We start from the raw sequence: 15,893 nt of genomic DNA, 5'->3' as shown, positions 1-15,893 counted from the left end.
CCCAATAGTGCAAACTACAGGGTTTTTGTTATGAAAAAAAAAAACACTGTTTTTTTAAAAAAACATGTGTAATGTGGTCAACTTTCAGCACACAGCTGGCAAACACCATTTTTCTTTTTTGCTGCCAATTTTCAAGTCCCAGCTTTAAAATAGAATACACTAGACCTTTTTAAATGAAAGGTCACCACATTTTATTTTGTTCTTATAAACTGAACAGAAAAATCATTTTTTGTACCATGCTTCTCTAAAGGAGTCATAGAATTTTATCTGAAAGCTCCCCAAATAAATTAGCCTGAAAAAGACAGTGAGCTTGGAAAATTACAACCCAGCTGGCTAGGTTTTTGCAAAGGTATGAACAAATAAAAAGAAGTTATTCCAGGGGAAGATTCATGTAAATAACAGGCAGCACTCCCAGATGCCCCTACAGTAATTATAAAATAAATAATTTTAAAAAGGAGAAACAATTCAATACTTATATTAAAATTAAAACTATCTAAACTTTCTATTTTATAGTTGCACTTTTTTTTCAGTTAGTGATCTATTAAAAGCATAAATTTKCTAAACTATGCAGATGTCTTGGATAAATATATATATACACACATGCTAAGGACAACTGCTGAATAACAAATTTTCATCAGTGAATAAACATGCCTGGACAAATGCTTCCTTCTATCCTTTCTATTCTTTTCCCTTACATAGGTTAACTATCTCTGCAACACCAAAGCTCTTCTCTGGTCCTACCTTCAGGAGTTTCCTTCCCTTCAGTACAGGTCTAACATTTTCTTACACATTTAAGGACTTAAGGAAAAGGATGTGGTTATAAGGGGGCAGAGAGAATGTCAAAGCAGTCTTATAGCAAACATGTCACTCTTACAGTAAGCACAGCTGAAATATATGAAGGAAATACTACACATAGGAATCCAGAAAATTCTCATACCTCAACCTTTCTATTCATACTCCTCCCACAGCAAAAAGTATGAGATTTGTTTTATGATGATTGATACACTCTGCTCGAGCTGATCTCGAGCAAATCTCCAGCATAGAAAACACATTTCCATGATGATTGATTCCTACAATGAGACCTAGTAACTCACACTATCTCCTCGCTTACCTCCAGATCAGTGAAAAGACCCTGGTTGTTCTGAAGTATGGCATACATGCAATGTGCAACTGTGACTGCATGCTTCCAGTTGTGGTAGGGCACACGGCGATAGTTCTTCTTTACAGACATAGTAAATCGGCATAACTTTTCAAGTTCAAAGCTTGAAATAAAAGAATTTGGTGAGACACGAAATAAAAATGGATAAAATAACAAAGTAGAAATTAGATTCTTTGGTTTACTCTTCTTGCTCAAATCGACTCTCAATGTGCATGACTCATGGATTAGGAGAGCCATTCAAGTTTCAGCAAGGACAGAAGAATGCGAGTACCTGACAGCGCTCTCGGTTTAAGCTGTAAAATTCTCAAACATAAATCAACTTACATGCAACACGATTACATAACTTTTCTGTTCCCAGAAACCTGAAGTGTTGTTCTTTAAAGCACTATTTATTGAACTAGCTGAAAACTGAATCTTTGTCCCTAACTAGCAATTTGAAAATATCATTTATGTTTAAAACAAAATATTAATTTTTTAAAGCAAGCTAACATAAGAAAATTAATTCTGTTTTTACAGAATTCTGTCTGTACAATCTTTAACAGATTTTATCTACATACAATCCTTTGAAAGGACAGCAGATTTTTTTTTTTTTTTTTTTTTTTGGTCATTAACAAGGAGGAAATTCAGGCCATCTTGTATATTAAGCAAAACTTTCTAAAGTACCAAACACAAACTGCCAGAGAAGTAGTATTTTTCAAGTCTAGACTTGAATCAAAGCTGCCAGCATCCTAACTCACTGAGTTTTCCCTCACAATCCTTTTTTTTTTTAAAAAGTTCCATGACTTTTTCTTAATTCTATGATTTTTTTTTAATTACATGTTTTGATCATTTCTTACTCATTTCCCAGGTGCCTTATTAATGTCTATATGGGCAGAGAAAATGAACTTGAATATGTCCAACCTATCATGTAAAAATGTAAATACATTTATTATACGGAGCCAATTAGAGAGGAAAACATATTTTGAGGCTTGCACGTTGAATAAGGTAATTATTATTCTGCTCTAGTCTTCGACTTACATTAGTAAAAACAGAGGCATATTGTCTTTCGACGAAGCTTTATTGTTTCTTTTTTAATTCTAGAGATTTCAATTAGACARCTGTAAGACAATTGCTAAAGCTACTGGTTAAAACAGAACATCTTGCATCCACCTAGATCCAATATCTACCCAAAGACTACTATTGCATAATACAGTTGTTGTCAAAGGGAAAATCATTACAGATTAGCTTAGAATAGTATTGTTTCCCCCACTGCTRTATTTGTTTAATGTTTGATTAGAATAATAAAAGGTAATTTCCTCCTAGGAGGAATGAAAGAGTAACGACGATCACAATTTTTTTTTATTTTCAAAAATACTCCCCACTCATAGGTATATACTCAAAGGCACAACCCCACTCCTCAATAAACTGAAAACAAATTCTAGCATTAAACCAGCGGCAAGTCTTTGTTTCAGAGAGTTAAAAAGTTTTCTTTCCTTTTCAGGGATTATATATGTCTGTCAGTCCTCAGAGTCTCTTTTTCAAATATTTTTCTCACTTTTGTTTAATTTTGTATGTCAGAACTGAAACTCACTTTAAAAATATCAAGTCAATGTAAATTCTATTCGGGGAAGAAGTAGGAAAGAAAAAGAATACAGCTCAGTTGAAAATTCATCCCCAAATGCTGGAACCATGACCACTCACTTAGCAATGGAAACGCCCTGATTTTGCTAAGCAGTGAAGAACTGCATCTAGTAGAGTAATCTACTTTGCTGTATACTGAAGAAAGAGGAAATCAACTACAACAAAGTCAAGAGAAACCCTCATACTTGACCATAAGGGCATGAAGATCGGTCCAGTTTTAAAGAAGAAACAGCCACCAAAGAATATTTCCAGCTGTTCCTCAGTTTTGGATGAGGATTATTCCCCTTTTAATTGCTTGTCTTCTCAACTGCTCTACTTCTCCAAGATCTGGAGCTGCTCTTTTCTTTCAGCAGTAGGAGCATACATTAAATTTGAAAAGCACTCATTTCTCCAATTAATGGATAATAATGCTGGTATATGATTTATTTTGGAAGATAAGATCTTAGTCTTGGATTTTTTAACCACATATTAATTTAACAACTTTACCATATTCTGACTGAAAAGCAATGTGACCTCAGAACCAAACAATACACTATTTATTGAAATGACAACCATTTGGACGAACTGGCTGTTCCCAAATTTTATGAACTGAAGACCAAGAAACTAGGACAAGAGATTCAATCCAGTTGCTACAGTCCTGTGCAGAACAAGCATTGTAAATAACGTTCAAATAAAATAATACCATGTGTTAAAGCATTATGATCCCAATGTTTCCTTAGATGTATATTAATAAGTAAAGGGATTAAAGCAATAAATCATGTACTTCATACCAGGCTGTCCCACAGGACTGGTGGACCATGTAGACAAAAATGGCAGGCCAGACGTCCTCATAGGGACTGATGTCAAAGTGGTATCTAAGAAGAAATTTTCAGCTTAGTAAGCACAAGCACTTTCTCATTTTAAACTAAAAATGACTAGGTAACATGTCTCTGATTGCATTCACTTGTTCCTGAATATAAACAACAAAAAAGATTTKACAGCTTTCAGCTAAGTCAATATACTTGCACTAAGATCAATGGAACTTTTAAAACTAGCTTTTGTTTATGCTTAATTAAAAGAAAGAAAAATAATTCTCTAAGAATTTATTGTTGAGGAGGTACACCAAAGTCTTCRTTCAGTGTGCATAGTCAGATAATCAGAGCTTTACAGGTACTCCAAAAATATTCCAGACTTCCCTCACAAAATTTTAAGGATGGTGTGACTAGTATAGTACTTTACTGCATTTTTTCCTCCCAATAGTTTCTATCAGAAGTGGGCAAGACTCACTTTAACTCGTACAAGAGAGAGAGAGAGAGAGAGAGAGAGAGAGAGAGAGAGAAGAGANAAAAAAAAAAAAGATTTTATAGAAATTAGGCCAAAATTTCAAAACCTAGCTTCTTCATAAGGCATTTTATATGTTTCATCAGCCAATGCTTTTTCCACTCTTGCAGTATCAACATTGGGCCTGATGTTAGGGACAAGCTCAGCAGAACTGTTTGTTTTTCGATTATTAATTAACCCCTTTCCTTGTACAGGCTGTGCTGCAAGTCTTCTATTTACTCTCCATTGAACCCAGATAAATGTTGGTGCATATGCCACACATTGAACAAAGCAAAAGGTACAAGAGAGCTGAAAGTAGCTGAACTGCTTGGAAAAAAAATGGTTAAATATATTCAGATTTCTTTTACTTAAGGATGTTAATGCAGTTTAGAACGAAACCTGTCATCTTTRCAAGTGAAAGTCATTTTGCTGAGGAGGCGGGTTACATAATATCTAACAAAGAACAAGAAATTATATTGCAAATAATAGGCTTCTATTAGGGTGTAATCCTACAAGCCGCTAATACTCCAGCTTTCAAGCAAATCACTTAAGCACATAATAAATTTCAAGCAAAAAAGTCACTGTTAAGGTTATCCTTGCATGCTCTGCTTCAGAGTGACAATGCTCAGCTCTTGACAAAAGTAAATGAAATACAGAGAGTACATCTCCATAGACATTTAGGTTTTGTGACTCAAAGTCAGTTTTGATTTTAGATACTGGGTCCTACAGTAGAATTCACTATTTAGAGCCAGGAAATGGGCTTAAAAACTGAGAGGACTCTCGTAATATCCAATTATCCATTTGCTCTTACCTATAGAAATTCCAGCTCAGCCTATCCTCTGTCTGTAGGTACTGGTAACTTAAGCCTACCAGAAAAAAACTCACTGCTACATTTCTTGAATCTAACACTGTTTAATGCAACTACTGTAGTTATTCTACCATTCTGATTAGGTTTTATTTTACACCTGTGATAAATAGTTTGTTCAAAGGTCACAAAGTTTAACTAGGTAAAACTATAACTAGTTTTAACCACAGATAAACTCCTATCATTCGGAATCATTTTGTAGTAAYGGTGCTTCCTACAAACCCTGCACTGTATCTATGGGAAAAAACACCCGAGCCTTCTAGATATGAGTTGTAGCTGTTGCTATAATAAACAAATACTTACAGTTCAATCTCTTTACAGATATGTGGAGGCAGTGTGCAGTGCATGAGATTTTGCCATTCTTCTGCTGTACAAACACTGTGATAGGAGAGCTTCTCCATCGTTACACGGTAAATACACTCTGAATGGCGAATTCTGTGGTACATCTGAGAAATGGAAACTACGCATTAATGTAAGAGTTTAATAATGCAGATAATATTTACTTCCTCTAATCAAGCATTTATTATTTTAAAAATATATATCTGCAAAAATATCAGCCATTTTTGGCTGCCCCACTTTACACATCTGAAAAGTGAAAGATTACAGAAATTTAGTACTTATGGAGAACTGGGCCTTTTAGGTTCTCAACAGGGAGAGAGACTTTTGAGAGTATTACACCTCTCCGCATTTATTCATTAGGGTACAAACTGAGGGCTCTGACCACTTTTCATCATGTCCTGATCTCTCCCAAGAAAAGCAATTAGAATTCAGATTGGACTCAATCCCTGTCGAATTTCAATCCCTTGCAATATGGATAACAAAAAACTTCCATGCAGAAAATGTGCAAAGTTTACCATATCTACATTACTATGCAGTAACGTGAAAAATAAAGTCTCTCAATAACTATTGAGGCTTTGAATCTCAGCTACTGTAGAATTGGCATGGTTTGTAAACAAGTAAGGACATGCTAGATTTCTTATATATTTTTATTGAAGGCAATCTCTGGGGCAGTATGCCCTGAATAGCAAACTTCATCATCTAATCAGAGTGAACTCTCATACAACAGTGACTGTATAGTCCCAAGTTTCATTTACATGCAGGCCTCTACTTGCCTTGAGTCATGTGGAACAAGCTTATGGGAGTGTAAGAAAGGTTACTGTTCCAGCAGACTGCCAGCATGATATGAAATGGCTTAATGTAAATCACCAGACCTAACTGTCATACATTTCTTCTACAGAGATTAGTGTTAGATTTTTACACTTACGTAGKAAGGATCATTACATTCTTTACTTTTTCTGAAGTTTGGAGTTCTTTTTGAAAATAAATGCTTTGTTTAGAAGAATAACTAAATTATGAATATATAGCACAGTATATAAACATAAATATTTTGAGTAGAAGCACACAAAGTGGAGTGAACATACATCATCTCCATTCCCTGGTTAATGCTGTAAGATACAAGATATCAATATGTAGAAATAAGTAGGAATCATACTTCCTAATGAAAAAGAATTCACAGATACCATTCAGTGTATTCTGTCTAGGTTTAGCTCTATGAAAGGGATATATCCAGAGTATAATTATTTCAAAAGGCATAAAATGAATCCCTATCAGCCTCTTAAAATGCAGTTATTCAACAAAGAATTCAGTGATTGTGGTTTCCCTTTTAATTCAACAGAACAGACTTATGAATCACTAATGATCTGGAAGATGAAATAATAGATTAAATTCTTAACTTCGATTCTAAGTCTTCACATTGCAATGAACAGCTTACAAAACTGTAGGTAAAACTTACATTAGCACAGTGTAAGGCTAAAGCACAAAAGACTGCAAACATTTTAAAGTTGTTCTCATCAGTTTTAGAGAAGGCACTTCCACTTATTTTGTTCACCATCTGCACAACACCTATAACGCTTCCTCGGCTTACAATAGGCATGCACAGGATATTTCTGGTGGTGTAGCCTGTATAGAGGTCTACTTCTCTGGAGAGCCAGGAAAGAAAAAAGGGAAAAAAAAGAGTTAATATTATTTATTAGTATCTATTCTTTGTTTCCTAATAATGTTTTTGTACAATAAACTAGCATTTTTAATGTAGACATAAGCAGTACTTCTAAAAAATTAAACTCTACAACTCTTACATATCTGCACATGCTGGCTGCACTTCGAAATAATTTTAATCCTTTATTTTCCACTGGCAAKATAATTAAAGCTTCCTCATATGAAAGAATAGCTCGTTTAAAAAATTCAGATTACATTTTTTGTGTATGTGTTACTCATATTATTTGCTAGATATGTTCCCTCCTCAGCCCCAACTCAATCAGACTGCAGGGAGGCCAATAACAAAAAATCATCAGCAGTCAGTCTAACTGTGCTTTCAGGACAAAAGAAAAGTAAAATCTTTCTTTGTGATTTTTATATACAGCACAGATAATGCTTTATAATTTTCTTCTCTTAAAAACACCTCCAATGGCCAAAACATTCAGATAGACATGTGATTTTGTGGTATTTATAGGTTGTCTTTTCATCAAGAGATCACARTTCTGTAAATGCAATCCCTTTTTCAAACTTGAGCATTAAGTTAACTGGAAACCTTGGTGACCTCTCACTTTTCCCACAAACCTCCTCCTTAATAAATTCCTACCTGTTAAAGCGTGGATCTGCATAGGCATCAGGGATGTTAAGGACTTCACCTGTTCTTGCCACTTGACCAGCTATTCCTTTTTCTATAGAGAATCTGCACAAAATAAAAATATGTGTTAAGTCACAATATGAACAATCCAGAAAAATATTTATCCACGGGAGTCTGTCTCAGGTACAGTAATGGATATTTGCTCCAGATCCGCATTAGTTACATCATTGTGGGAGAAAAATCTTATGAGATGACAATTGACACAAAATAATGAAATAGAAAGCACATATTTAAAAAGGTATTTCCTAAAAATATTTTACATATTTATATATTTGAAAATAAAAAATACAAAAATACCATAATGTAACCAGGTTAGTGACAAATATTCAGTATTCCTAACCTTGGACATTATGTCTAATACATAACACATTTTTACAAAACCTGATTCTGTTTACCCATATATACTACTGATTTCATCACCATTTTTGGGGGATTTTTAGTATTTTAAGAGAGAGGTGTATTTGATAAAATAAGTCTGGAAAAAAATCAGCAGATATTTCAAAGCTAGACATTTCAAAGCTAGACATTATATATATATATATATATATGCATTACATATGTACACTTCTGAATAACTAGCTTGTTGCATCTCATAGCAAAAAAATGCAGAGGAACCAAATACATCATTTAATCTCAACAGGAAAAAAGTAAACACAGCAAATATATTGAGGAACTGAATCTGGAAAAAATAATGAAACAACAAAAATGTAAAAGCCAGTATAGCTAGGAAGTATTTTTCTTCAGCATAAAGCAGGGATGACATGTAAACACTGGAGGGTTTGCAGACAAGAATAACTAGAAAGAATTCCCACATAGAACACATTCAAATCTAAATGTACTGGCTAGTATCTTGTCCCCACCGAAGTCACTGACAAAACTGACATGATTTCACCCCATTCAACTGGTTTTAAGTTACAGTTTCTTCTACTACTTCTCATATGTATATTACACCRATTCAAATTCCTTTCTAAAGGCTGACTCACTGTTGCATTCCTACAGTCACTTATTTCTCTTTCAGCATAAATCACCCTGAAACGGCTCACATCCTTGCACTCAGTGTCAACATTTCAAGAATATTCATACCAAAAAGACAGTCGCATATAGGCAAGAAAAACACTTATTAAGTAGGAGCACAAAAGTATATGTTAAAGCAGGCCACTTTCTTCTTAAATTTACCCCACCTCCTTGCTTGTCACTATGTAATTGCACTAATTTTGACTCCTTCCATTCTTACTCACACAATGTAGCAAGTAGGAGTAAGTTCATCTAAAGGAATCTAAATGAAGACATGAATCATATCTCATATTGGCCTAGAACTTCAATGATATATGAAGAAATTGAAAAAAAAAAATCTGAGAATTTTGTTACCGACTGTTTATTTTATTAGGAATATTAATGCAGGAGACTTAGTCATACATTCCTTTTTTTTTTTTTTTTTTAATTGCACAGGTTTAAATCCTGTATATCTGGAAATCTTGCACCAACAGACACACTGATCAACATTCAGCACTTTTCAAAAGCGAAAAATGTTAAATTGACTTTGTTTCTTTGACTGTCTTTCTAGAAAGACACATACATGTAAACAACTTGTACATAACTTGTACACTTGTACATATGTACTTGTAACTTGTACATAAGAACTTGCGACATAAACCTGAAATTCACAGCAGAGAATTCTATCTGCTAATTACAAATCTGCATACATTTTCAAGTTCACCATTTCAAGCATACTCCAGAACCACTACTATTCGGAAGTTTGGAAATATTCTAAGCTCAGATGAGTAAAGGTGAAAAAGGAAGACTATAGTCTTCAAAACTAATGATCAGTCCATATGAGATCCTATGTATGTTTAATCCATTCTGAAGAGGTACAAATTGTGATTTCCTTGTTTTGGATGTGCCTAAGTAGCACATATTTCAATTCTTTTTGGGAACTCCAAGAAAAGGTCCCATATTGGCACAATCATGGATTAGGTGCATCTTTACCTGCACCTTTACCTACCTCATAACACCTCTGTTTTTTTCCCAACATGATTTCCAAAAGGACCGCCTCCGGAAGACGGCATTTCCAGGAGTGACGTTATAGCTTCAGAGACGTTGTTTCGATGGCACTGCAATGTCATTCCCAGAAGTACTACCTTCTGGAGGCGGGTCCTGGTGGGAATGATATCACAGTATGACAAGTATTGTCAGGGTACCTGCAGATAGGCACAGAGACTGGGTAATAAAATGCCTGCACATCCATAGTTATAATGGCACTGCRTTCTTCTCCAACTCCTCTTACCTTATTTCTTTGGTCTTCTTGAAGACAGGTTTTCCATCGTTTTCTTCTCCTATATCAAAAAGGTCTGAATACAGCTCCTTATTCTTGTGGTCTACCTGGAAGAGTGCACACCTGTCTGCATTCACCAGGTTTTTTGCATATATCTACAGACAAAAAAAAAAAAAAAAAAAAAAAAAGCAGAATTAACCATCATGTGTCAATCAGTCATTTATCTGAAAAGGCTTTGTAAGTAAAAAGTTTTGAGAACTTATCCAGTATGTAGCTTTGATAATGCTTTGAAGCAGAATTCACTTGCAATCTTTTAAGATACAATTCAAAAGGGAAGTGGGCTTTATATTTACTCTTCTCTCTAAATTAAAGTACTCTTCTGATTGAAAAAATACAAGCATATCTTTTGAGACTTGAATGTTTGTTAAAGGAAAAATGTTTTTCCCAGTAGACTGGGGKTTTTTTTTGGGTGCAAAGAATGGTTTTCAAAAAGGTGCCCTTTTCTCTGTTTTTTAAAATTATTAATTTTAACATGTTTTTAAATAGATAAGATATATCAAGACCTAAGAACACTCTTGTCTTTTTCCTTTAGTGCATACATAGTTGCACCGGATACCAACAGAGGCCAGTGTTTGCTTCTAAAATAGCAAAATGTACATTTCTGTGTTATGCAGCAATAAAAAAAATGGAAGAAAAACAGAAGCAGGATGACAGATTGCCATATGCAATAGTTTGTGAAAAGATGACAATCTCCTTATGTTACGGACAATTCAGCACAGAAGTCAATACCCAACTGGTTCCATATGAACTAACTATACTCCAAAAGATATCACTCACAGCCAAGGAACTACCACAGCCCAGCAGTACACTAGCATAAACCTACTGGCTTTATTTCAATGAAACAAATTCTGATTTTTCGGAACAGAAACTTGTCCCTGGAGCTTTACACAGAAATGTTTCTCATATTTAGGATAGATTTCTGGGAATTTGGAAATGCGTGAAGCAAAAACAATCTACAATCACGGTGTCAACTTAAGCCATATAATTAGGTCCTGGACTTGATCCAATTCARGAAGAGTTTCCTAATGTTAGTCTCGATTGTGCAGAAGTTGCAACAACTGCATGTCACAGAGTGGTTTGAGGTAGATCCCTCTCCATTTCAATTTTATATGAATTGTTCCARATGCATATAATACCCATCTACTCATCGGGACAAAGAAAGAAACTGACTGCAACTCGGTGTGCAGGACATAGAGGGGTGATACCCAAGACTTCTCAAGCCTTCCAATAYGAATGACCTAACCCGTCTTCCTCCCCTCTCCATCTTCCCTGCACCCGCAAAATCCTTTTCAAACTGATGCAGATAGCAGAATCATTAGTTGTGAAGCTTTTATCCTATGTAATGTGAGCTGTGTAACATAAGCTGCACAGAAGCCATCTAGACCAGTTTATAAAACCTGGATCGCCCTTCAGTTCTGAAAGAATTTGTGGTTAGAAGACTCGTGTGCTTTCTAATGTGTTCCATCAGAACAGGGGAAAGTCAGGAAGACTGCCAGCTGAGAAGGCAACTTTTGTAAAATACGTCCTGTTACGAGGATTAAGAAATTTAAATATCACATTCATTCATACTATATCCTCCTCTGCTTAAAGAGAGGACTGAATAAGAACTGTGCCAAATACCTAGTAAATGAATCTGAGCACATGTTCTGAAACTCTTATCAGATTTCTTTATAAATCAACAACACTAACCAAATTAGAATAATTTTGTGTTCTAATGCATCTGATTCAAGAACTTACCTTGGTCATGACTCTAATTGAAACTACTAATCGAGATAAATGTTCAATGGCATGCAGAAGTCTTTTTTTTCTCTAAAATCCTGGCTCAAATCCAGGACAATGATTGAAGAAGAATATCAAAAAGTACTCCTAGCACTGTCAGGCAAGTACTCCAGGCAGAGAAGGTAACCACCTTTCATGTAGCTTGCTTTTAACAGTACTCAAACATACAGATAAGAAAATTTGCAAGACAACCTGAACTTCTGCATGTCATCTTCATTCAAAWACAGCTTTATTTTCAGGCATTTTTATATGTCATTTTCTGTCATAAGACTATCTTCATGGAGGAATTTTAATGAAAAGGAAAAGGAAAATAGAAGTAAAGGGATTTTAGTATTGTAAAACAACTGTTTTTTTGTTTTGTTTTGTTTGGTTTTTCCTCCCCAACCAAGCTCTAAATGCATGCAATCACCCAAACATGAAGCAGGATGGTGAAATTCTTTCTCACTCTCCTCTCATTGTGAGAACCAGAATGTGCCACACATGATAAAAATCACACTCCAGTAAAATGGTAAGAAATATTAAAACAAGTAATTCAATTAAGTGGCCCAGAATCAGCTAATTAGAACACATTACAAAGGAATCTGAGCGTGAAGCRTCTATACAGGTTATAAAACAGGATCATGAAGTAGCAACTGTTGGTAAAGAAAATGAAAGAGTAAGTATAATTTGTTGTCAATTGTTTTTCCCACAAGATTATTATTGAGAAGAACATGAATATTTGTTATTAATGYGCTAAGTTATATTATGCCACTCCTTTTAAATATTAAATAATTTTTAAGCAATTCATTTAAATCCGAAGGGTCAACATTCAGAAATATTTATGTATATGGTTCTTGACTTTAAGTTTCTAAATGAAATCAGTTTYTATAATGTTAGAATTCCTAGCTGTCTTAAAATATGCTAGCTAAGATCATCACTAGGATGATTAGGGCAAGTAACAAAGTATGACTGGAAAGCAGATTTTGAATGTGCAGATTGAAGTAATCGTATCAGAGAATATATTAAGGTTTGAAATCAGGAAAAAGTCTACAGTATGCAATGAGTGTGCAAAAGCAAGACAGTAAAATTTATATACCAAGCACCAAAAATAAAGCATGACCAAACAATCCACAGGTATTTGTAGACAGCGTCCTGTCTAGGGAGCTAGACAGGTTGGAGAGTTGGACAGAGAGAGTTTGACAGAACCTCATAATGTTCAACAAGGACAAGCGCAGGGTCCTGCACTTGGGGAGGAATAACTCCAGACACCAGGACAGATTAGGGGCTGACCTGCTGGGAAGCAGATCCACGGAGAGGGACCTGGGAGTCCTGGCTGACACCAAGTTAATCATGAAGCAACAGTGCCCTCGTGGCCAAGAAGGCCAACGGGATCCTGGCTGCATCAGGAGGAGTGTTGCCAGCAGGTCAAGGGAGGGGATCCTGCCCSTCTCCTCAGCTCTGGTAASGCCTCACCTGGAGTACTGGGGGCAGTTCTGGTCTCCTCAGTGTAAGASGGACATGGAGCTTCTAGAGAGGGTCCAGTGGAGAGCGACAAAAATGATTAAGGGACTGGAGCATCCATCTTATGAGGAAAGACTGAGTTGGGCCTGTTAGCCTTGAGAAGACTGGATTGATAGGAGATCTGATCAATATGTACAAATACCTAAGGGGAAAATGTAAGGAAGATGGGGCCAAACTCTTCTCAGTGCTGGGCAGTGATAGGGGCAAGGGGCAATGGGTGTAAGCTGAAACATAGGAAGTTCCATCTCCATGTGAGGAAGAACTTCATTCCTGTGAGGGTGACAGCCCTGGCACAGGCTGCCCAGGGAGGTTGTGGAGTCTCCTTCTCTGGAGGTCTTCAAACCCGGATCCTGGTCTGGATGCCGCCCTGTGCCATGAGCTTCAGGTGTCCGTGCTCGAGCAGGGGAGTTGGACTAGATGATCTCTATAGTCCCCTTCCAACCTCAACCATTCTGTGATTCTGTGAAGTAATTCTGGGTTGCAACTTGATCTGAAAAAGTTATAATCTATTTCTAAATTAAAGTTTAATTCTATTAAACTATAACCATATTCTATTTAAATATATAACCATATTCTATTTAAACCATAATCTGTCACCTACTTCAACTCAACAGGGCTTAATTTTTTTTTATAAAAATATTGACCAACTCTGTCATTACAGTTATGGGCATAATCACTTTGTGAAGCAAAGGAGGTGTATTGTCTTTTGCACATGTCATTTGCAAATATTCTAGGAGTAATGGTGGACCTCTAGTGCTTCCTACAGACATCAGATTATTGAGGAATTTTAGAAGCAAATAACAAATTGGATTTAGAAAAAAATAAAACATCTTGAAACAGAAAGAAAAATGTATTTCTGTATAAAATTTTCATATCTACCTTAAGATATGAGAGTAACAATTTAGTTCAGAGACCTCATGTTTCATTAAATATGGAAGCTGTGAAACAAAGTTGTTGTGACAAACAATCAAGCTGACACTCCCCCTTTTTTTCCACAGAGGTTTGCTCAGGTCTTTTGTATTACATGTGAATTACAAAAAGCTCATACCTTTCTGCTATACAATGCCTTAGTTCAAGGAAAGGAGAAGGAAGCAAGAATTTTAATAATAAAGATTAATACATTTAGAAGTGAATAAAACAACTTACCATTATATGTTCAAGTAGAGAATCTATTGCAACTATATTATCAAAATAAGTTCTGCAGAAAAAGAGATAGGTCAGTAAATAATGATATTTAGTCAAATACCTCAAGCACCTTTCTTGCACCTGTTTCACAGCCACTTAACAGTGAGAACGAGGCTCTGAAATTTAAGAATTGCTAACTGGCTTGCTATACCACAAGAAAATACAGAACAGAGGTCCTACCTCTGTTTCACTAAGTCACTATTCTACAAGAACAGAACTCCAGAAAAGTAGAAGACAAATACCAAATAACAAACTACAAAATATCGCCTACCATAGACTGAACAGGTCCCTGCCTAGTAGCCACTAAGACAGATAGGGAAATACTTTGGCACTTTTACAGACCAGCAATTTTAAAAGGAGTAGGGAAAAAAGATGAAAAAACATCCAGAAGAAAATAAATTTCTTTCTTATTTTGCTGAAATGACTGAATACTTATTTTACCAATATGCTTTCAAAAGATCTTATTAGGGTTATGTATTGAAAACTATGTGCTGAAAACTATTGAAAGCTCTGTATTGTTTTAATTTAAAATTAACGCCACCATTAGACAAACTTTAATGTATTTAAARGGTGACTAGAAAACTCTTAATAAGAATTCTCTATTAACCCAGGTGTAGGACGCTGAAGTTGCAGAAAAAGGTTGAACTGGTGACTGGGGGGCAGGGCAGAAGATATCTATCCAAGGACAGTCAAGAATATTGAAAAATAAAGGTCAAGCTTATTAGTAAAAGAAGGCTAAATCTTCCACATGCCAAATCTTAATAGCTCTCAGATTACAATGTTCCCTGAAGGCAGGAAGCATTGTCCCATTACCTTGAACATATATACAGCTCACTCCTGTTTGGGTGCAGTGAAAAGGAAATATATAATACCTTAGTTTCACATTTTCGGGGACATGAAGTGGAGCACTCAATACTATGCTCTTTCTAAAATGCTACACAAAATGTCCCAGTGACATTGTGCTAACAATTGCCTAACTGAATACGAAACCCTCTTTTCATGTAAGAAAAGTACTTATCATTTTAAAAAGCAATTCTTTTTCTTGCTAGTGCATGTCTTTACCTTCATCTGTTCATAAAGTTATTTAATAAGATCCCAATTTTGGGCTCAGAATATAGGATTTCTTCTCTTTCTAGAAGAAAAGAACTGCCAATTGACAATGCTGAATCGGAGGTATTTATTTATAAATACTTATTAAATATTTGAAATATTAGTGCTATTTTTTGTTTAAAATCTTAAAATAATTAGAGTCAAGAGCGAAAACAATGTCAGTACTGTGTAACAAGAGTAAATTGCCAGCCTCTAAATTTGGCCAGATTAATCCAGAATTCTATGGTGAAGTAGATCAGTATAGACCTAGCAACAGAAAGGCACCCTGGAAAGGATCGTAACAGTGCAAGGCCCTGCAGTCTGGCAAGAGAAAGATAAGAGCACCCTTTAGGAGACAAGCTCTGCATCTTACATGAAA

General features: G+C 35.4%; 1 protein-coding gene across 1 annotated transcript in view; it reads right to left on the bottom strand.

Moving 5' to 3' along the window:
• PDE10A (phosphodiesterase 10A) overlaps nt 1-15,893 on the bottom strand; it is a 168,028-nt gene that overhangs the window by 19,796 nt on the left and 132,339 nt on the right. The window contains 7 exon segments of the mRNA XM_026044735.1: nt 1,112-1,262; nt 3,550-3,633; nt 5,247-5,389; nt 6,736-6,922; nt 7,582-7,674; nt 9,914-10,056; nt 14,387-14,438. Coding sequence (XP_025900520.1) covers nt 1,112-1,262; nt 3,550-3,633; nt 5,247-5,389; nt 6,736-6,922; nt 7,582-7,674; nt 9,914-10,056; nt 14,387-14,438 — 853 coding nt within the window.

The sequence above is a fragment of the Nothoprocta perdicaria genome, unplaced genomic scaffold (assembly GCF_003342845.1).
Source record: "Nothoprocta perdicaria isolate Ctin4 unplaced genomic scaffold, notPer1 scaffold_38, whole genome shotgun sequence".
Classification (NCBI taxonomy): Eukaryota; Metazoa; Chordata; class Aves; order Tinamiformes; family Tinamidae; genus Nothoprocta; species Nothoprocta perdicaria.
The sequence above is the reverse complement of the archived record's forward strand: the minus strand, read 5'-3'. Positions and strand labels throughout refer to the sequence as shown.